This window comes from Cricetulus griseus, chromosome 3 (genome assembly GCF_003668045.3).
Source record: "Cricetulus griseus strain 17A/GY chromosome 3, alternate assembly CriGri-PICRH-1.0, whole genome shotgun sequence".
NCBI lineage: Eukaryota > Metazoa > Chordata > Mammalia > Rodentia > Cricetidae > Cricetulus > Cricetulus griseus.
The window spans coordinates 171,902,929-171,925,771 of NC_048596.1; the positions used below are offsets into that span (position 1 = coordinate 171,902,929).

Sequence of the window (22,843 nt, forward strand, 5' to 3'; positions counted from 1 at the left end):
CCGATCCTGACACTAGTTCTCGGTGTCACAGATGAGGAAATAGCTTAGCCAGTAAGACCTCTTCAAAGCAAGGACACACCACTTTTTTTTGCTTGGTTTTTGTTGCTTTGAGACAGTTTCACCCTAGCCTAGGCTGGACAGGAACTCCCAGTAATACTTCTGTCTCAGCCTCCCAAGTACTAGAATTACACTGCCAACTTATCCACGTTCATTCACCTGATATTGACTCCTTCCAATGTATGAAAAGTAAAATGAAAGAGCCTATCATCTCTATACAGAAAATGAAAAACGAGTAAATTAGCAACTGTGGATATGTGTGTCTGTTAGATGTAGAAAACATTCAGGCCACTTCAAACCCACGTGCAAACTATCTAATCGAACGAAAGTCGGTGAAATAGATGGTTATCGCTAACAGGTGGTCGGTCACTACCGCGCAGCAGCTAAGACTCCTGGAAGAAACCGGATTTTGTTCCTGCACCCCGCTCTCGGGTACTCGCCCAGAACTAGGCTGGAGGCAGCACAGACCTGGCCTGTGTGCTCGCGGACGCGCAAAGGAGATGTCAAGCCGCTGGAGGTCCTGCCAGAGACGCTTTGCTGCGGGAGGCCGCGGCGTGGGTGCCTGGACCCGAGCTCCGCCCCGTCCGCTAGCATCCAGCGTCGCCGGAAGCGCCGGGAGGACGCGGCGCCTCCCGGCATGGCGGCTCCGGCCAAGCGTGCGCGGGTGAGTGGCGGCTCGCCCCTCACCACGCCCTGCCCGGTCCGGAGAGTTACCCGCGCCCCCCTGTCGCCCCCGGCTCCCGGGCGCGGCCATGCCACTTGTTTCTCCCCGCTGGCGGCGTGGCCCCGCGGTGGCCAGTCCGACGGCGACGCGGTAGCCGGCTTCCTGCGCTGGTGCGCGGGAGTGGGGCTGGAGCTGAGTCCCAAGGTGGCGGTGAGCCGGCAGGGCACGGTGGCCGGCTACGGCATGGTGGCGCGGGAGAGCGTGCAGCCGGGGGAGCTGCTGTTCGCAGTGCCGCGCTCGGCGCTTCTGTCTCCCCACACCTGCTCCATCAGCGGCCTGCTGGAGCGAGGTGGGTAGGGGGGCGGAGGGCTGGCTCCGGGGCTGGCTGCCGGATTGCGCCTGGGCGGGCGTTCACCGGGTGTCTTCCCTAGAGCGAGGCGCGCTGCAGAGCCTGTCGGGGTGGGTGCCGCTGCTGCTGGCGCTGCTCCACGAGCTGCAGGCCCCAGCCTCACCCTGGAGCCCCTACTTCGCGCTCTGGCCAGAGCTCGGGCGTTTGGAGCATCCCATGTTTTGGTGAGAGCCAAGGGAAGGGCTGGGGAGAACCCGTTTCAACCACTTTGCTCAGGGGCAGGCTGTGAAGGGCCCTGGATGGGTTATCCTTGCAGGCCAGAGGAGGAACGGCGGCGCCTCCTACAGGGTACAGGTGTCCCGGAGGCCGTGGAGAAGGATTTGGTGAACATCACTAGCGAATACCATTCCATCGTCCTGCCCTTCATGGAGGCTCACTCCGATCTCTTCAGCCCCACTGTTCGCTCACTGGAACTCTATCGTCAGCTCGTGGCTCTTGTGATGGCTTATAGGTCAGTGTTAAAAGCCTGGAGGAGCAGACCCTCATCTTTAGAACATTGTTGAGGGGGAAGAACATTGAACTCCAGGCCCCTCACCCAAGAGAGGGCCTTAGTTGAATTCTCTCTGTGGCAGCTTTCAAGAACCACTGGAGGAAGAGGATGATGATGAAAAGGAGCCCAACTCCCCCTTGATGGTGCCTGCTGCAGATTTACTAAACCACATAGCCAATCACAATGCCAATCTTGAGTACTCTGCAGTGAGTGAACCCCTATGTGCATAATGAGTCAAGTCATTGTGCTCCATTTTCCTACTTAACATTAAAATGAATGGGTCAGATTAGCTACTCTCCTGTATACTTTGGTATCAAGTGACAGTAAGAGTGTGGATACACGTGGAGTTGGTGGCACACACCTTTAATCCCAGCTCTCGGGAGGCAGAGGCAGGCAGATCTCTTGTGAGTTCGAGGCCAGCCTGGTCTCCAGAGCGAGTGCCAGGATAGGCCCCAAAGCTACACAGAGAAACCCTGTCTCGAAAAAAAAAAAAAAAAAAAAAAAGTGTGGACACGTCTTAAGGCCACCAAAAAAACTGCCTTGCTCTGCCATGTCACGTGAGTCCCTGTGGACAGCATCATGGAACAGCACTGGTTAAGTACTTTTCAAGAGGTGGTGTGTCCATGGGCCAGAGGTATAGTAAGACTCCAGTTTAGTGTCAGTTCTGCATGAAAAATTTTAAGACACGTGTGTGACTAAAAATTAGCAAATTATCTGGGCCTGGTGGCTTATACCTGCAATCTCAAGAGGCGGAGGCAGAATTGAAGGTTCCAGGTCCACATAACTTCCAGCCATATATAAACATTTAAGACATTGTCCCCAGAGGTCAGCAGATAAAACTTTTCACTTATTCCTACTTATGTTTTGATTTCTGGGTGTGCATCACCAGGCCTGATCTTAACATTTTTTAAAGGGCAGATGACTAGGCGCAGATGCACCTGATACACTAAGCTGACTTTGGGCTTAGTTGGCTTTACCCTTCTATAATACGGAGTTTAACAGACAGTGGTATGTAGCCTCAGCCTGTAAGTTTAATAGGCTCTTCTAAAAGGGAAGTAATCTTCATAGGCTGGTGGGAGCTAAGGTGTGGCCTATTTTTCACTTTTATCCCAGGATTATCTCCGGATGGTAGCTACTCAGCCCATTCCCAAAGGTCATGAGATTTTCAACACCTATGGGCAAATGGCTAATTGGCAACTGATTCATATGTATGGTTTTGCTGAGCCCTATCCTGACAACACAGACGACACAGCTGACATTCAGATGGTGACAGTCCGGGATGCTGCACTGCAGGGTGCGTCTGCCCATCCAGGTTCCATTTTACTCTGCTGACAGCACTTGGCTCGCTGGAGTCGATGTCTGCTCATCTCCATCCATTACTTCACAGGAACAAAGGATGAAGCTGAAAAGCTGCTCTTGTGTGAACGCTGGGATTTCCTATGCAAACTGGAGATGGTAGGGGAAGAAGGAGCCTTTGTGATTGGTCATGAGGAGGTGTTGACTGAAGAGGAGCTAGCCACCACACTCAAGGTACAGGGCTGCTGATATTTAGAATAAAGCCAAACTAAAGACAAAGGTGACTCAGTTTTCCTACAGTGGTGTATCTGTCCTGAAGCTCACAGATAGTAGTGCTTCCTAACTGAAGGGCTCCATGTTCCTTCTAGGTACTGTGCATGCCTGCTGAGGAATTCAGAAACTATAAAGAACAGGCTGGACAGGGAGAGGAAGAAAGAGAAGAGGTCAGTCTGGCAATCGCAAATATCCCCAAGCTCCAAGCATCGTGGAAGCGGCTTCTTCGAGACAGTGTTCTACTGACCCTTCAGACCTATGCCACCGACTTAAAAACTGAGCAAGATTTACTTAGCAATAAGGAAGTCTACGCCAAGCTCAGCTGGCGGGAACAGCAAGCCTTACAAGTCCGCTATGGTCAGAAGATGATCTTACATCAGGTGTTGGAACTCACAAGCAGTTTCCCTGAATGACCAGCAGTGAAAACCTTTTAAGCTTGTGTTTTGTTGCTTTGGGTCTTTTGCTATAAGACAGTATCAAAGGAAAAGTAGCTAAAGATGAGCTAGGATTAATCCAAGGCAAGAGTTACGTGTTGACATTTTAGGACTGAGATTTGGTAATCACTGCCAATTGTTAAGCACATTCTATTTTTACTAATGTCTTCAGGTTTTTAGTAGAATTTAATAAATATGGACCGAGCTGGACTTTGTGAAGTTCAACCTTTTTGAAGTCCATTTCCTGTAGAGAACTGAAGCATTACAGGTAGCTTTGCTGCACCTTCAGTCTCATCAGTAGTCTATCTAAAGTTGGTTCTCCATGTCACAACTCACTTTCTCAAGGACATGAAGGACATCCAGGTTTCATTTGGTAATGTAGATTATAAATGGAATTGTTTCAAATACTACCTATTTATACTAAAAAAAAAAAAACACCTAAAGAGTTTTTCTAATTCAGTTTAACTGCACAGATTTTCTTGCTCCAACAGCTTCCTCCTGTTGAAACAGCAAAGGTATATAAAAATTTCCTTGCTTGGCATGGTTGTAGTATACCAGTAATCCCAGCCTTCCGGAAGCTGACAGGAGGTGGATAATTTAGTCTACATAGTAGGACCCTGACTTCAAAAAAAAAAAAAAAAAAAGTGTAAGTAATAATAGGAAATTTTGGTGATTTAGTAAGAAGTGATTATTTCCCAGGAGACTTGAGTTATCCACTTTCTTCCTCACCATCATGGGCTGCTGCTGCTGAGAAAGGCACAGTGGACTCCTATTCATCTAACTTTAATGTTTACTGTCTTCACACACACAAGAAAGCTGAGCTAGGGCCCAGGAACTACAAAGGCTACAAAACAGAACACAGACCTGGCTATTCTCTGAACTTTTAAGATCCCTATTAAAAAAAAAAAAAAAAAAAAAAAAAAAAACTGTATTGGTCCTTTTGACTTATTTAAAACTAGGCTGTACAACCTAAGCATGATGATAGGGAGCCCCTGAGAGATGTTTCCTTAGGTCGTGTTCTCCCTTAGAACCAAGAGGCAGGCTCAGCTGCTTCCCCTGCAGCCAGCTTTGAAGAAAGAAAAGGCAAGCAAACCCCGTGGATCTTAACTGTGGGCCTTTCTGTGTTCTCAGGCTACATTTTTAAAGTGTTAGATGAATTGACTGGTTTGCTGTTCTTTGGAGTGCCACAAATGTCATAAGATATGAGCTATGCTCAAGACAAGAATGTGCCACCACTACAAGGTACTAGACACACTTTGCACAAACCCAATAAGTTCAGACAAAAGTTTTCTCTTTCATATATTTACACAAGTTCAAAATGATATTCACAGCATCTTCTAAATTTTGGCCAAGAGTCAAAAAAAAAATGCATTTAAACTTTGGAACTTGCCCACATAGACAGGAGGCCAACCCCACCAGTTGATGGGGCAGACACCCGAGAACCAAAGGGCTGGGAAAGTCAGGAGGAGCAGAAAGGATTCTTCAGTTTATGAACTTGGTCCACTGGGACCAAGGCTGATGCCTCTGGCAAGGGATATACAGTTCATCTAACTGGCACCGGTCCCTTCCATCACTTGCTGAGCCTGCTTCTGTCCCATGCAGCACTGTGCAACAGACTGGAATAATCTGGAAAGTAAAGACAAGTCCACATTTACTTCACAAAATTTAGGCCTAAGGATATCTTAATGTGCATTAGCTATAACTGCCTTTTAACTCATAGACCCAAATTAGAAGCATTCTTTTCTGTTTCCCTGCTAGGTACTTAAATCATTTTAAACTCACTTTTCAATCTCTGGGGCACAGTGTACAAACTCATGGTTCCAGAACTTAAATGCTGGGTTTTTAATCAGCTCAATGAAGGTGATAAGAAGACCCCAAGGATGCGGCCTATTTACAATCAACCGTTCCAAGAGAACCCTAAAAGGAGGGGTAGAAGCATTAGTCAATACATAAAGAAACAAATTCACAACTATACCTCCATTGCCTCTTTCTCCATTAATCCACTTAGAATTTTTTAACAATACTACAGCATATGTAAATGAGTGGAATTCTTCCTATGTGGCTGCAAGTGCTGGCTTAAACATTCATGTACTGTGACCTGCTAGTTGCAATGCTGTGTTCTTTATTTCCTTGGGGCAAAGATTAAGGACTGAAGCCTTTGTTGCAGCTTTAGACATAATTACAAACAAAATGGTACTTTGTCATCCAAGCATGCATTAAACACAACAGTTCAGATGTTGTGAACATCTGAGAACAATGGGCACTAGTATTTATTGAGGTGAACAGGTAAATTAAATCTTTTTTGTTTTATTGAGGGTTTCTTTGTGTAGCACTGGCTATCCTGGAACTCAGAGATCTGTCTGCCTCCCGAGTGCTGGGATTAAAGGGGTGTGCCACCACACCTAACATACATTAAAATCTTTAAGGTATGTGTACCTCACTGTACTATGTACCATATGCATATTAAACAACAGAAAACAGTTTGCTCCTAGTTTCTCCTCCTTAAAACCTTAAAGGGAAGTCCATAGTGCCCTTTTAAGGCATCTTGACAATGATCTCTTACCTTGTGATCTGTTCCTGGATTGCCTCAGTGTTTGCCTCAGCAAAAAGGTACAGCATGGTGCAGCTGAAGTAGTGAGTGTGGCTGTTTGGGTACCGCAGCTGGTTTGCAATTGCATTTAAGAAAAGATACCGGCCTAAAAATGAAGGAAATGAGATTTTGGGTTTACTCTGAAAGGCCAATATGGGAGACAAATGTTCTGTTTCTGAAGGGGACTGATATACCAGGGAACTCACTTTTAACCACACAAATAAGAAAATCAGCATGGCCTTGTGCAAGGATGACATGAAAATCTGTGAAGGTTATTCTAATTCTGTGGTTTACTAGTGGTTCTCTGGATCCCACTGTTTTTGCTTCTGTAGGTTTTATTTGCAAAACTTTCCATGTTATGAATTAGCGAAACTCTTACACACTTGTTTTTGTCTTTTGTTTTTTGAGACAGGGTTTATCTGTGTAGTCTTGGCTGTCCTGGAATTCTGTAGATCCAAGAGAATTCAGGAGTCATGCACCCACCACCATCCAGCCTTACATACTTGTTTTTATAAAAAGACTGTGCTTAACCTGTTAATAAAAATGTTTTACTGAAATTCTTAAGGGGCTGGAGAGATGGCTCAGTGGTTTAAGAGCATTGACTGCTCTTCCAGAGGACCTGGGCTCAATTCCCAGCACCCACACAGCAGTTAACAATTGTCTGTAAACTCCTGTTCCAGGGAATAGAACACCCTTCACAGATGCTCGTGTAGGCAAACAACAATGCAAATACATAAATTAAGAGGGAGGGAGGGCTACCATTTTACATTCTACAGATTTCCTTTAATGTCTCAATAGTGGAGACCTAGTTCAGCACTGTCTCACCATCCAACCAGCTAAAACATTCTATTTCATCTAGCACTTAGAAAACTGCTGTGGAGGGGTGGGGCGAGGAGCAGAGTGACTGAAGTGGCGCTGGGAGCGGCTGTCGGATGCCGGAGGAGGGGCGGACCAGAAAGATGAGCCTGAAGTCTGAACGCTGGGAAATTCATGTGGCTCAATCTGAGCTCCTATGCAAGAAAGGATGTAGTTACTACGGGCACCCCTGCCTGGCAGGGTTTCTATTCTAAGTGCTAGAGGGAGGAGTACCACAAGGCCCACCAGAAGCAGATCCAAGAGGACTGACTGGGAGCTAGCAGAAAGGCCAGCGGGAAGAGGAAGAGGCCTTTGCTAGCAGTCAGAGCAGCCAAGGAGCCCAGTCCCTCACTTTCTCCAAGTTTGAGGAAAAGAAAACCAATGAGAAGACCCACAAGGTCACCACAGTGAAGAAGTTCTTCAATGCCTCTTCCAGGGTTGGATCCAAGAAGGCAGACATTCAGGAAGCCAAAGCTCCCAGACCCTCCATAAACAGGCAAATCAGCATTGAGACGGATAGAATAACTAAAGAGTTCATAGACTTTCTCAAGACACAGACAGGCCAAGAAATCTATAAACAGATGAAGATGTTCTTGGAAGCAATGCATTACAAAAGGGATTTAAGCATTGAGGAACAGTCAGAATGTACTCAGGACTTATACCAGAATGTGGCTGAAAGAATGCAGACTCGTGGAAAAGTGCCTCCAGATAATGGATTAGATGGAAAAGCACATTATGACCCGTCTCTATAAATTTGTGTTCTGCCCAGAGACTACTGATAATGAGAAAAAAGAGCTTGCCATTCAAAAGAGGATCAGGGCTTTGCACTGGGTGACACCTCAGATGCTCTGTGTCCCTGTCAATGAGGAAATCCCTGACGTGTCTGACATGGTGGTGAAAGCGATCACAGACATCATTGAGATGGACTCAAGCGTGTGCCTCGGGACAAGCTAGCCTGCATCATCACGTGCAGCAAGCACATCTTCAATGCCATCAGATGACCAAGAATGAGCCAGCCTCAGCTGATGACTTCCTGCCCACCCTCATCTACATCCTCCTGAAGGGCAACCCCCACCTCGGCTGCAGTCCAACATCCAGTACACCACTCGCTTCTGCAAACCCAGCCGGCTTATGACTGGCAAAGATGGCTACTATTTCACCAACCTGTGCTGTGCTGTGGCTTTCATTGAGAAATTAGAGGCTCAGTCTTTGAATTTAAGTCAGGAGAATTTTGACCGATACATGTCCGACCAGACTTCCCCAAGGAAGCAGGAGTCTGAGACCTGGTCCCCCGAAGCCTGCTTAGGTGTGAAGCAAATGTATAAGAACTTGGACCTCTGGACGGGTGTTGGTGGCTCACACCTTTAATCCCAGCACTCGGGAGGCAGAGGCAGGCGGATCTCTGTGAGTTCGAGGCCAGCCTGGTCTCCAGAGCGTGTGCCAGGATAGGCTCCAAAGCCACACAGAGAAACCCTGTTTTGAAAAACCAAAAAAGAACTTGGACCTCCTGTCTCAGTTGAATGAACGTCAGGAAAGGATCATGAATGAAGCTAAGAAACTTGAAAAAGACTTAATAGACTGGATGGACAGAATTGCCAAGGAAGTTCAAGACACTGCTGAGAAATACCCACTTGAGATTAAGCCCCCAAACCAACCATTAGCAGCCATTGACTCTGAAAATGTAGAGAATGACACCCCCCGCCCACCCCTTGCAGCCTCAGGTATACGCAGGATGATGTCTGCTCATGGCCATATTTACTTGGGGCTGATTTCAGGGAGCTTCTGTGTTCCACTGTTCAGGTCTGGGATACGAATTAACTGCTTAAAACGTCAAAGTATTTTTAAGGTACAGTTTTAGGAATTGTTTTATTTTTTCCTAGCAGGGGAAGCGTGATGGGGAATGTTCTGTGTATATTTATTTTATTGATTGTTAAATAAAATACTGTTTGGCCAATGAGACATTAAGTTAGACGGGACTAGGAGTCAAAGAGGATTCGGGGAAATGTAATAGAGAAGTGGGTGAATTATGTTTCCATCTTTTCTGTCCTCCCTGATTTTCCCATGGGCTTCCTCTGTGGTGGACACTGTTGTTGGTTTGGGGCAAATTCTTCCGTTTAGAGGATAAAACAGATAGATGCTACAGAGTCTATGTTGAAATGAATTCAATGTTCCCACACTCTCCCAGTGTGAAATCATTTTGTAGTTGTAAAGATAGAAAATGTTAATTAGTACATAAATATGTAAAATTGTAACTATGTAAAAAATAAAGCTGGGGAGGGATGTTGTCTGCCAAAAGAAAGAAAGAAAGAAAGCTGCTGTGTATACGTGAAATAAGCACAGTAAAGGAAATATCTTCCTATGACGAAAATCTCCTGACAGCAAAGCACTTATCTTCAAGGTCTTGCCCCCAAAGATCCTTCCTTATATTTTGAAAAGCAATGGTATATTGGTAGAATAATGGGGGGAGGGGTACCAAATCCAGAATCTTCCATGACCAGATGGCAATAGATCTCTTATCCGGATTTGATTATCTTGTTTGTACAGCTATCACAAGGACCCTTAGACACTTAACCTAAAGGATGTGACAGTATTCAGTTGTTAAACTTGGCTTTTATGTTCTAATACTTTCTGAAAATAGGTAAGCAATATCAATCAAATAGTTACCCTTTCAAGATACGTAGCAAAGGGGGCTGGAGAGATGGCTCAGCACTGACTGCTCTCTTCCAGAGGACCTGGGTTCAATTCCCAGCACCCACATGGCAGCTCACAGCTGTCTGTAACTCTAATTCCAGGAGACCTGACACCCTCACTCAGACATACATGCAGGCAAAAAAATACCAATGCACATGAAATAAATAATTAAAAAAAAAAAAACAAATATGTAGCAAAGTTAAAAGTAACAGTCCTAAAGTACACTGTAAAAATGAGTACAGTTGTAAATATGGAAAATTCTCAAAAAGGTAAAAATAAATCTGGCATATGCCCAAACACCACAACATCCAATTACACAGACACTTGCTCAGCCATGTTCACTGTTGCTCTGTTCATAAAAACTAAGAAAACACCCTAAATGTCCTTCAACCAAAGAATGGATTATGAACTACTTATTCAGGCTGATAATGCTCCCAAGGACCAAAGGGGAAAAAAAAAAATCATGAACTCTGCAGGTAAACGGATGAACCTAGAAATGACCTGAGTTGAGCAAAGACAAACATCTCATTTCTTTCTCTTTACTCTCCCCCGCCAGGCTCTTAGCTCCAAATCTTCAGATGGAAGTACATATCCTGGAGTAATGGTAAAAAGCAGGAAAGTAAAAAGGGTGTGGTGGGTTGGGGAGCAATAGGAGGAAAATAGAGTACAAGTGATCTAAGAAAATGAGAAAAGGGGAAAGGATAAAAGGATGAAAAAGTCATAATACTATTAATTATTTTTTAAAAAAAACTATAATACATATAGACCTGTATATAAATATAGTAATGAAATTTTCTCATCTGAGCTGACAATGCTGGTAACACCAAAAACCACCTAATTTAAAAAAAAAAAAAAAAAAAAAAAAAAAAAAAAAAAACCTCAAAACCAGGCACGAGATGCCCTCTGAGTTGGTCAGGGTTATCCAAGTGACTTTCAAATATTCGCTGTTACTATTGACTTTGGTTGCTCCATCCCCACCCCTACCCCCCATTGCTGTAGACAACATAAACTTCAGACATGGAGCCCTGAGGTTGCTGAGCCTGGAACTGACCTAAATGCCTCTTCCCTGAGGACTAGCTTTCAAAGTACGAGAAAGCACCATGCAAGCTTCCAAAGGAGGGAGGAAACAGCAGTCCTACCCAGCTGTGATGCCTACGAACCAGTAACCAGCGTGGCATGATACTCCTAAAGGTGCAGTAGGGGCACACATGCCTTGGTGGTAACCAACAGCTCTTCCATTGGACTTAAGACCCATTCAAGGGCTGGAGAGATGGCTCAGATGTTAAGAGAGAGCACTGGCTGCTCTTCTAGAAGTTCTGAGTTCAATTCCCAGCAACCACATGGTGGCTCAAAATCATCTATAAGGAAATCTGGTGCCCTCTTCTGATGTGCAGACATACATGGAGGCAGGATGCTGTACCCACAATAAATAAACAACAAAACAAAACAAAAAAACAATTCAATAAGCGTGATCATGTCTGGTATTGAAAACCTAGCCAAGTAAATAGGGATAGAAGTCATGGATCATGGAGGACAACCTCCCAACACTACTGAACTAAACCAGCATATTCCCTAATTACATTCTAAATATTCGAAATAGTTGTCCATAAACTCACAGTAGTGTAGTTCTAACCCTTCATCAAGGAAACTTACCTTTGCAACAGACAAAGGCAACCACAGTCAGTCAAAATGCTGAGTTGTGAAACTCAAATCCAATGGATACATAGATCTACAGAGTTCTCCTACACTGAGGCTCAGAAAACATTGAAGAGGGAGATGAAAGACTCTAAAGAGGATCAGAGAGTTTATTTTGAGACTGTGTTTCCTAGTAATATCAGAAGCTACATTCATAAAACCTCAACAACTGCCTAAACATGAGATCAACAAGGACAACAATAATAGACAGGATAAAGCAAGGGGAGGGGGGAGCCCATGAGCCCTCAGTTCTACACAAAGAACTATAGGCAACTAAGGAATGCTGAGAACGAGAAATAGTCTGTCTTCCCAGGGAAGAGCACAGCAATTGGTTATCCAAAACCAGATGGTCAGCCCTGAAAAACATACACCAAGAAGGTTTTATTTAAGAATATCTATGTAGTCTGAAGCACTCAGTGATTCTGCTTGAAGCACCCACTCATATCACCATGGTGATGCACTGATAACAGGCTGGACTCAACTACATCCGGTTCTCCCAGATCTGTGCAAAGGCAGAGAGGAATACCTGGAACACCAAACTCAAAGCAGCAGCATAAAACTCTGACTGAAGCATGAACTGCTGAGTCTTCGTGGTGAAGATGTTTATGGCAGTCATATCAAACTCACCTCCTGGGGACAAAACTACCTATGTCATTAAAAAAAAACAGACTAGTGACATGGTTCACTGCCAGGAAAAAAAAAACAAAAGTAAGTATGTATGTATGTATGTATGTATGTATGTATGTATGTATGTATGCACGCACGCACAAGAAAAAGAGGCCATGAATTTAAAAGAAGAAAAAATGAGCAGAACTTACTAAGCATCTAAGTTGGGGATACTGAACACTAACCACCAAAGAAATATGGCTCAACCAAGAGACAGACCACAGTGATAACACTTCCTACGGTAACAGGAAGTTCTAGTCCTTAATCTTATACATTTAGTAACATGTTCTGATTCCTGGCAAGTAGATATAATAAATGATTAAAAAAAAGACAGGTTAAGGGCCGGGCATTGGTGGCCCATGCCTTTAATCCCAGCACTCGGGAGGCAGAGGCAGGTGGATCTCTGTGAGTTCCAGGCCAGCCTGGTCTACAGAGTGAGTTCCAGGACAGCCTCCAAAACAATACAGAGAAACCCTGTCTTGAAAAAACAAAACAAACAAACAAACGCAGAAAAGAAAGAAAGAAAAGGCAAGCTAGTAAGACAATATAGTATGAGCCTCTGTTGTAGGCTACCAAAAAGAACATACGTATTTTTACAATCAGGCATGCCAACATATTTACTAACATTGCGTGATTTGGGACAATTTTCTTCACACTTTATGAAAAGAACATTCTTAATGTGGTTTAAAGAAATGTTCTAGATTCTTTTCATCTGTGGCAAAGGACAGAGAATCTGATGATGCGAATTGGGCAGCTTCACTCACCCTCGGTGTCTAAGTCCACAGCCAGGTTCTGGAAGATGTCCATGTGTGCTGAGTGGGTGATGGTGCTCATTGAAGGCGTGCTGCCCTTGTTGTGGATGTGTGCAATGGCCTGAGTCCCTACATAGAGCACCAGTGCGTTGATAAGCTGGAGGTTGTAGCGATTGCCAGGCTCATTAGATACCTAAATGAACACAAGAGAAAACTTTACCAAAGAACTGACTGACTAGCACTACTATTTCTTTTCTTTTTTCCAGAGACAGGATTCTCACAATGTAGCTCTGGCTGGGTTTGAACTGAGAGATCCACCTGCCTCTGCCTCCCAGTGCTGAGATTAAAGGCGTGGGCCACTATGCCCCACAGCACTACTATTTCTCAATCCTTTTCAGGATCTTTGGAAGGGATGCACAGTTCATATTCTTTGCAATTTAGATGAAAGAAGTTTACACAGGATTTTGAACTATACAAATGTACAGCTGTCCTAAGAAGTGATTTAACCAGAAGTGAGTTCCTTTGAAAACCAAAATACTGTCATTTTGCACATGATATAGCTAGAAAATAAAATTTAGCCATTCAAAACAAGTATAACCTCAATTATATAAGTTTGGAGAAAGAAATTGTTGCAGTGTGATAATTCCACTTCAAGTTACTCTATAAAGCAAATATAAATGCAATCCCTTTATTTGGGATGTTGACCAGATCTTAGAGGAAAGTAATGTCTTCCCTAATGATCTCAGTTATAACTGGGTTAATGACAAAAATATTAGTAAAGTATATAACCCAGTTAAGGTCACCCAATGAACAGGTACAACGGTATTTAGGTATGTATACAGGGTGGGCATGTTTTGGGAGATGAGGTGATGCCGTCGTAGTTCAGGCTGTCTACAAACTCGTGATCTATCTTCCTCAGTTTCCTCAGCACACCAAAGAAACAGGTATGTATTGCCACATTCAAATTCAACAGTGTTTCTAAATATACAAATCAGGCTGAAAATACTAACTCCGAAAATGACACACAAAGGGCAGTGCACACAAAGTGACCTGTATTGAAGACACAGCAGAGAAAAACTTAAGTCAAACCAATTAACCTGTAGGTTACTGCGCAGATCCGACAGAAAAGTGACAGGGGATCGAGTTTTAAGATAGGAATCCAAATCTTTTTTGAACTGAGGTGGCATCACTCCAGTGAAATTGGTGAGGATCCGAGGTGCAATGTTAATTTCACTCAACATGTCCACCTGTCACAAATATCAAGAATCAGAATCGGGCACAGAAGTTAACATATCATACCTAAGACAGAAGCATAAGGACAGCTTTGTAAAATTCTCTCTCTCTCTCTCTCTCTCTCTCTCTCTCTCTCTCTCTCTCTGTCTATATATTTCTCAGTATTTATGTTAATGGTTTTCAAGTGGTCCCTTTCCTTAAACAATTTAAACATATGTACACTGAATCTTGTGAACTATAGACATTGCAAAGATTACTTTGTTCAATAACGCAGCTTGGGACCAGCAATTGCCCAACATTCAGTCTAGGGTTCAATAATTATACCTAAACTTAAGGTCGAAATTATGAGAAACGATAACCAGAAAAATAGTATGAACCAATATTCAGGGACAACATCACACCAATCAGAATTAGCTACCCTAACAACCATTGCCTAAAGCATGCATATGTGTGTGTATGTTGGGGGTGGGAATGTTAAATTTAATGATTTCAAATAGGCTGCTTATCATAGAAGGGGCTGGAAAATCACAATAAAAACTTTTTCCTTTAGGAACTGCAAAGATGGCCCAGTGGTTAAGAGCACTGGTCTCTCTTTTAGAGGGCCTGATTTCAGTTCCCATCACACACATGGCAGCTCACAATCTGATTCTATTTCAAGGGCATTCATTACCTTATGCAAGTCTCTCCAGACTCCCACATGCATGTGGTACACATAAAGTCACACACATATACATAGATTAGAACTAAAATTGAAAGAAACAAGGAAGGAAAACAAAACAACCATGTTCCATCTATTAAAACTTTACCTTCAGATTAGGAGTGAATGGGTCTGGGAGCCTCATATTTCTTGGGAAGGCACTCAGGATCAAATTTCTTAACTGGATACAATTAGGAGGGATCACATCACAGAACCCATAATGGTAATCACAAAGGAACTCTGGGAAATCATGCAAAAGAACTAGCAGCACTCTTAGAGTACCCTGAATAAAAAGAAAAAACGTTCCACACTAAGAAAGCAGTATTTTTTTTCTTCCCGATCATGAATTCTAACTTAGGTCAAAAATATGTATATGTTATTAACATAAAAAAATCAATAAATACAGTTAAGATTACAAAAATAATTACATGTAGAAACCATAAAGTTGGAGCTGGTGCCTTAAATATAAAGTACAATATATTCTGCACAAAAACAATACAATGATGGAGCATCTATCCTTAGATGCTAGAAAGAGGACAAAACCAAAATTTAAGGAAGGGGCCATAATACATTAACTGAAAATGGGGGTGAGATCAAAGCTAGCTTGTTAGTTCTTGACAAGTTTAGTAAATTCAACAATTCTGATCAACAGGTGGTAAGAACTCCTTAGCAACCTGAGATAGCCTAGTATGTCTAAGAAGGCCCTAAGTTTGATTGCCAGAGCCATAGAAAAACAATTAAAACTCGAAAATAAAAATGCAAACAATCCTAGGGAAACGTGAGCAAACTACTGGAAGGAACATCACAAAAAGGGTGGCACAGTAAAGAAGTCAGGTGACACATGCCTTTAATTCCAGCAAGAACAAGACAGAATTAGGAGGACCTCCTGTTTCTAAGCAAACCAGGGCTATATAATGAGGCTCTGTCTCAAGAAATAAACATCTCCGGAGAGATGGCTCAGTAGTTAAGAATATTTGCTGCTCTTGCTGAAGAGCAGAGTTTGATTCCCAGAAGCTACACGGTGGCTCACAACCATCTTTAACACCAGTTCCGGGGCCCTGACAACCTCTTCTGTATTCACTGAGTACCAGGCAAACACATGGGGCATTTACATGCATGCAAAAGTCATAACTTAAATCTAAGAAAAAATTATTTAAAAAACAAAAAACCATTAAGGAAATAGAAATTAAATCCTCAGTGAGATTGTATCAAATTGCTAAAATGGTGTGTGTGTTGGGGGGGGGGGGGGGGGGACCCTAGCAGAGAACATGGGGGAAAACTAACTTTCCACTTAAGCAAGGCTTTCTGAGTATCCTGTGTGTTAACTGTAAGAGAATAATAACAACAGCCCACATGTTACAAAATTCAGTTATTTATAAATAAAAATTACCTTGTAGAGTATTTGCATAGGTTTAGTGAGTTCCACGTTTCTAAGGAAAGGCGCTAAATATTTGAATAAATCAATCAACAGCTGTGCGTACATAGGCCACCCCTAAAAGAAAGAAATGTATATGAGTTATAGTGACATCTCAAGTTGTTCAACTACAAAAGAGTTGCCAAGTCACTACACTATGGTTATCCACACTAATGTTAAGCGTAAAACACTGATGTGACAAGACCTCTCAATGCAGTATTAGCTCAGTGTGGTAGCTAGCATATAATAGGAGGGTGAGAAAAACACAAATATCCAACAAAATGAAAAGACTAAGTATTAAGGTAGTGGATGACTTTTTCTGGAATAAGAAGACTCCAGAGATCTGGGGACACATTTGCTTTTGTGCCTGTAAGAAAACTAAGTAAGAAAAAGGAGACTACCTTGAGGAAATTTCAGATATAATACCAAACCAATTGTAGGCTGGTTTTCATAATTCCTTAAGGTCTGGGTCTCAACTATTTCTTTTCTTACTCCCAACTCCTAGTAAATAACCTTGCTGATTTATAACATCAGCCTGCTTACTATACGTGCTGCAACCATACCAGTTATATTTCATCTTTTTGTGTGCATACGTCATGCATGTGTCTGTGTGCCATGGTTTGCATATGAAAATCATAGAACAAAACCAGTTCATTAAGTGATTATTTCACTTTCTTGTCCAGTTTACTTCAACACATAGTAGTTCTGGTCTGAAGGGCCAAATGAAAGTACTATATACAGTACTCTTCTGCAGTTTAATTGCAAAATGAAAAACTTCTCATATTAAATATTGTTAACAACACAAAACATTAAGAGACCAACAGAGATGATGCATAACAAAGCTAGAGGAGTAATACATGAAAGCTTTAAATGAGTCAAGACTCCATAAGCCTGTTTACATGCTGTGACTTGACCTTTGATAATTACCAAATAACACCCCTGGAAAAAATAAACTAAGTAACTAACAGAAACCGACATAAACAGTGCTAGTAAGCCCCAGGTAGTTACAGGCTTCATCTGTAGGAGATAAACTGCAGCCACACCTTCTGCTGTGGCGTATGTGCCAGCATTCTTGCAATAAAGATCCGATGCGAGATCAATTCAAGCCAGGCATATACAAAGCCAGGAGCTTTGGTAGGCCTTAAGATATGGAATGTATTGCTGAAAGAAAAAGTTCAAAATTAAATATAGTAAACAACACATGAATGCAAGTTAAGTTACTTCATTAAAAAACAAAAACAAAAAACACCTTGTTCCTAAACATACCAAAGTTCTACTTGATTTTTACTACATTAAACCAACAGTCCTTAAATCTTAGCAAGGAATATGGCACTGCCTGTGATCCCAGCACAGCCTGCGCTACTACCAAGTGAGAACTACCATCGAGAAACAAAGACCAACAATCAAGTTAAATGTGTACATGCCTGTAATTCCAGCTCTTAGAAGCTAGAATCAGGAGAATTAGGAGTCCAAGACCAGCCTCAGCAGCGTAGGAACTTTAGAGGTAAATCTAAGCTGTAAGACCCCATGTCAGATAACAACAAATGGAAATCTCTACTAAACCCCAACACTCACCAGAAAGCTGTAAGAGTCTGGAAATTAATGGTTTCCAACACATGCTCAGGTGCATTGAGCTCCAACAGCAGCATGATAAAAATCCTATGGTAGGGAAGCTGCTGAAATTCACTCTGCCGAACATCATGATCCTGTAGGAGAACTCCCACTACTATACCAAGAACCTATACAGAACACAGAGTAAAGCTCATCAGTCACACAGACAAGCCACTTTCTGCTTCCAATACATGACTTTTTCTCTATTTTTGTTTATTTAAGTTGGTTTTTTGAAACAGGGTTTCTCTCTGTCCAGCCCTGGCTATCCTGGAATTCACTGTATAGACCAGGTTGGCCTCAAACTCACAGAGATCTGCCCATTTCTACTTCCCAAGTGCTAGGATTAAAGGCACGTGCGCCACCACCGTCCTGCTAAATCAGGATTCTTCTATCTTGTTCTTGGGTTGAAACCAGGCCCTCACACTCACAAATGCTAGGCAAGTATTCCATTGCTTGAGTACTATCTTCAGGCTTGTTTTTGTTTATTTTCTGAGACAAGGTCTTACTAATATTTCCAAAAGCTGGCTTTGAGTTTGCAAGTCTCATTGTGATGTTCCTGCCTTAATCAGTCTTCCAAACACTTATAGGACTGCACCACCAGGACTGGTTTACCCTGCACTCTTAAGTACTACAAACAATGAAGGAAAAGATACATGCCATCTGAACACAAATTTGTATGTGGGCAGTCAAAGAGATATTTGCCTCTGTGTGTTTTCTTTGAATTTCATTATCATTAGATCAAACTTCTATATTCTCCACAGGTGCCACTGGTTTTTCTAAAGCTTTAGAAAACAGGATGTCTCTTCACGTTTCATCACAGTAAAATACCACAATGTTAAGTCTTCTAATGGGACCCAATGTCCACAGGGGACAAATGGTTCTCACCCCTCTTGACATAAGTAGGTCTGCATTCCACTTTTTACTCACTGATCAGTGGGGGTACATTAAGGACCCACTTGTATTTCTCCAAGAGCAAAGTCTACAGCCAAGTTTTATACATTCTCAAACTAGAGTTTGACATTCAACTTTTCAAGAATCCTACTGTATAAATCAGGTCAATAATTAAATGCCACTCCTGGTACTGGTCTACCCATCCAGACCAGACACAGCAATTGGAGGTAGGAAGACACTACCAACCTGCTGCCTGTTGGGATCATCATCAAAGCACCAACACACCAAAATACATTATGATCCTCTCTCTTTCCTCTTCTCTTCAGCACCTTTTTAACTATTGTGGATACTCTTTTCTATATTTCATTTTTGGATGGAAAAAACCTACAGCTAGAGTTTGAGAACAGCCTTATCTACACAGTAAATTCCAGGCCAGCCAAACCTACACAGTAAGACACTGTCTCAAACAACAACACAGAACACAAAAATCTAAGGGTCCAGGAAAAGACTCCCAACCTTATTCAACAGATTGATCTTGGTGACAGTGTTGGTGGCCTCCCCAGAGTGCTTCACTAACAGTGCAATGAGTCGGACAAAGGCATCCAGGTTGTGATAACACTTGGCTCGTATCATGGTGGGATTGGCAGCAGGATTGTGCTGCTGCTCCGCTTGAGCACGATAACTGATTTCAACACACATTTCAGTGCAAAGACGAAAAAACCTTGTTATGAGGTCATCAGTCTTAAGTATTCCTTGTTGGTGCATCTACAGTGGGAACAAACAACCAAGACAGTGAGACCATACTCAAAATCAGCTTTACACATGTTAGCTTTCAAATAGCCATACTCTATTTCCATTTCTAATTCTTACTGTGTGGAAGGATGCCATTAGGAAAATGACTCCTTTATTATTAAGAGCCACAGCAGAGTTCCTCCCAGCTTTAATTTCATGGAGAAGAATGAAATTGACAAAGAGACACTATATTATAAACCTTGAACAAGAGGGTATCTCCAAACAATCTAGAAAAATTATATAAATAAAGCTAAGTTTCAGAAACTCAAGGTGTTAAATTGTTCTCCCAGGGAGACTCAATTGCTCGTACGTTTAACTTCCCATAACGTACATGTCTCACAGACACCCTCCTCTTATTTAACCAATGGCAAAGCTTTTGAAATTCTAGCCATCTGCAGAAAAATCATTTATTTAATAAACATTCAAAATTATGTTATTTAAATGTAATGATATTCTATACTGTTAATATTAGTGGACAAAGTGAGTTCCAAGTCAGGCAGAACTACACAGCAACACTGTCTCAAAAAAGGCAGCAACACAGGAGCCACATCAAAACCACAACACAACAATGCCCACAAAATGCCATGAATCTGAATTTCTTCCAATGGACTGAGAATCAGAAGAAATTTACACGACATAGTTTACCAGTATCATTTATGCTGAAAAGTATATCCAATTCTTATATTTGGGGTTGTGAGCCTAGCCTTTGACAGCTAAACGGTCTCTCTCCAAACTACTAATTAACTAGTTCACCCACACTTAATTGTCGGGTATTTAAAAATAGACATAAGTGGGCTGAAGAGATGGCTCAGAGGTTAAGGATACTTCCAGAGGTCCTGAGTTCAATTCCCAGCAACCACATGGTGTCTCACAACTATCTGCTGTAGGCTCTGGTGCCCTCTTCTGTCATGGAAGCAGAACACTGTATATATAATAAATAAATAAATCTTTTTTTAAAAAAACTAGACCTAAGTGGTATTTCTTTGGTAAGACACCAACTTTTGGTTTCAATTTGAGGAAATGGGAACAACAACAAAAAAAAACCAGAATAGTCAACTGTTACAGCTTACTGAACAAATATTGTACAGTTTTATTAAAGAAATTCTAAGGCCAGTTCAAGGAAGTACTATTCCTGACAAGTTCTATTACAGTCAGGACATTAATTCTTCATGTTTTTCACATCACTGTAAACAGCCAGTAATGAACAAAGACAGAATACAAAATGGACCCTGACTATTCCCAGTTTATTCTGTTAACTATTTTTATTGTATTTGAGTGCTCAGGCATGCTTGTTGGTGTGCACTTGTGTTCAATGGCACAGATGTGTGCAAGAGTGCAGAGATCTGCAAAGACCAGAGGTACAGAATATCCTTGGAGCTGGAGTCAGTCAGTTGGCATGTGGAACTACAGTCTTCTGCAGGAACAGCACAAAATATGTCCTCTAACTGCCTATCCCTCTCTCCAGCTCACCATAACGATTTATTTTTGGTGTGGTGGTCTGACTAAGAATGGCCCCATATACTCATATATTTGAATGTCTAGTCACCAGGGAGGAACACTGTTTGAGAAGGATTAGGAAGTTTGCCCTTGTTGGAGAAAGTGTGTCATTAGAGAGGGACTGTTTTTTTTTTTTTTTTGAGACAATGTTACAAGATTGTGTAGCTCCACAGTTTCAAAAGTCTGTCAAGCCCAATATGTCTCTCTGTGTCTCTGCTTGTGGATCAGGATGCAGCTCTCAGCTACTGCTGCAGTGCCATACATGCCACCACACTCCAACCTCTGAAAACTGTAATCAAACCAATTAAGTGCTTTCTTTTCTAAGAGTTGCCTTGGCCATGGTGCCTCTTACTTTTAGACTTTTAGAAAGCAGTTCAATTTCCAACACTCTCAAACTTTAATTTGCATCAGATTCAATAAACAGATATACTAGAGAAAATATAATAAAAATACTCTGCCACTAAAAGGGGATTTGTTGTATCTTGTTTTTAAAATGTGCTAGGTAGGTGCGGTGGCTCACGCCTTTAATCCCAGCACTTGGGAAGCAGAGGCAGGTGGATCTCTGTAAGTTCAAGGCCAGTCTGGTCTACAAAATGAGTTCCAGAATAGCTAGGAGTATATATAGAAACCCTGTCTTTAAAAAACCACATATGCACATATTCTAAAATTTTTCATGTATTGGCTTAAAATCTATCACTGACTATTTTATTAGAAAAATATTTTGTGGCTTTGTTATTCATATTATGACCTACCACAAATTATAGCTATGACAACTGGAATGGGGTAAATAGAACTATTGGAGTAGGAATGGTGAATTTATAGTATGTATGATCAATAGTGAGGAAAAAAAAACACATAGGCCATATCAACTTAACAGAGCACAATGATGATATTTTTGCATGAATATGGAGGTAATTCTGACCACAGGTATACAATACTGAACTTTAATACTGGAGTTATCACACCCTACTTATGTTGAATAAAAAGCACCTTTCTTTCCAAAAGCTCTACCTGTCCAACAAACGCAGAGAACGCTTTGGTACTGTCACGGCCAGCTGCTGCTGAATGGTATAGATTCACCCATTCCCTCAGAAGATACTCTGCCTTCTCCCTCAGGCCTGGAGGGTCATCATATTCTGAGGCTTGAGAGATCCCAGAATGCATCATAAAGTTTGGGCCTCCATGAGCACGATCAATCATTGCTTCATAGTTGGATCGCACTACTTCCATCAGCTGGGGCAATCTAGTATGATAAATTCAGAGTGAAAATCAGTTAACCCACCATTATTTATTTCAGAGATACACAACTGGATCATTTATCAGAACTTGGGAAACTCAAATAGGCTAGGCTGGCTGGTCAATGAGCCATTAAGATCTGCTTATCTCTGCCTCCCCAGTGCTGAGATTACCAGTGTGCACAACTACACCAGTTTTGTGCCGTGTACATTCCTATGTGGACAGGTGAATGTATGTGTACATGCTTAGGACAACGTTGTGTATTATTTCTGCAAGATCTGTCCATGTTGTTTCTTAAGAAAGTTTCTTACTAGAACCTGGAGTTTGCTGATTAGGCTATATGACGTGTGGCTAGCTCAGCACTAGCATTACAAGTGTGCACCAATACACTTGGCTTTAAGGGTGGGAGCTTCCTAGGGATTGGTTTTAGATCTTCCTGCAAGCACTTCATGACATTTATCTCCAGCCTGAACAGCCAATGCTAAAACCAGGTTTCTGGTGCCAACTTATCAGTTACTATATGCACAGATCTATTATCAAGAAGGCTGTTGATTAAGCATTCACACTTTCAGGACAACACAAGGCCTGACTAAAATTATG

The 22,843-nt window shown here is 42.2% G+C and overlaps 2 protein-coding genes and 1 pseudogene across 9 annotated transcripts in view; 2 read left to right on the top strand and 1 right to left on the bottom strand.

The window, feature by feature from the left end:
- The first annotated feature begins 665 nt into the window (after positions 1 to 665).
- Setd6 (SET domain containing 6, protein lysine methyltransferase) lies at positions 666 to 4,549 on the top strand. The gene is made up of 7 exons (XM_027405718.2): positions 666 to 1,070; positions 1,153 to 1,294; positions 1,387 to 1,581; positions 1,703 to 1,826; positions 2,734 to 2,914; positions 3,008 to 3,150; positions 3,285 to 4,549. Exons 1-7 carry the CDS (start codon positions 695 to 697, stop codon positions 3,600 to 3,602), a joined length of 1,479 nt encoding a protein of 492 aa, XP_027261519.1. The 5' UTR covers positions 666 to 694; the 3' UTR covers positions 3,603 to 4,549.
- Positions 4,550 to 4,897: 348 nt separating this feature from the next.
- Positions 4,898 to 22,843, bottom strand: part of Cnot1 (CCR4-NOT transcription complex subunit 1) — an 87,882-nt gene continuing 69,936 nt past the window's right edge. For 5 of the 8 annotated variants that reach the window (XM_027405717.2, XM_035442604.1, XM_027405712.2 and 2 more), the window contains 11 exons: positions 21,998 to 22,250; positions 19,235 to 19,483; positions 17,792 to 17,955; positions 17,260 to 17,377; positions 16,193 to 16,294; positions 14,912 to 15,085; positions 13,970 to 14,119; positions 12,885 to 13,065; positions 6,187 to 6,319; positions 5,406 to 5,540; positions 4,898 to 5,249 (listed from right to left, as the gene is read on the bottom strand). In XM_027405717.2, coding sequence (XP_027261518.1) covers positions 5,171 to 5,249; positions 5,406 to 5,540; positions 6,187 to 6,319; positions 12,885 to 13,065; positions 13,970 to 14,119; positions 14,912 to 15,085; positions 16,193 to 16,294; positions 17,260 to 17,377; positions 17,792 to 17,955; positions 19,235 to 19,483; positions 21,998 to 22,250 — 1,738 coding nt within the window. In that variant the 3' untranslated portion in view covers positions 4,898 to 5,170. The remainder of the gene's footprint in view (positions 5,250 to 5,405; positions 5,541 to 6,186; positions 6,320 to 12,884; positions 13,066 to 13,969; positions 14,120 to 14,911; positions 15,086 to 16,192; positions 16,295 to 17,259; positions 17,378 to 17,791; positions 17,956 to 19,234; positions 19,484 to 21,997; positions 22,251 to 22,843) is intronic. The other 3 variants (XM_027405716.2, XM_027405715.2, XM_027405713.2) reach the window with 1 other exon arrangement.
- Positions 7,158 to 8,804, top strand: LOC100762254 (annotated as a pseudogene).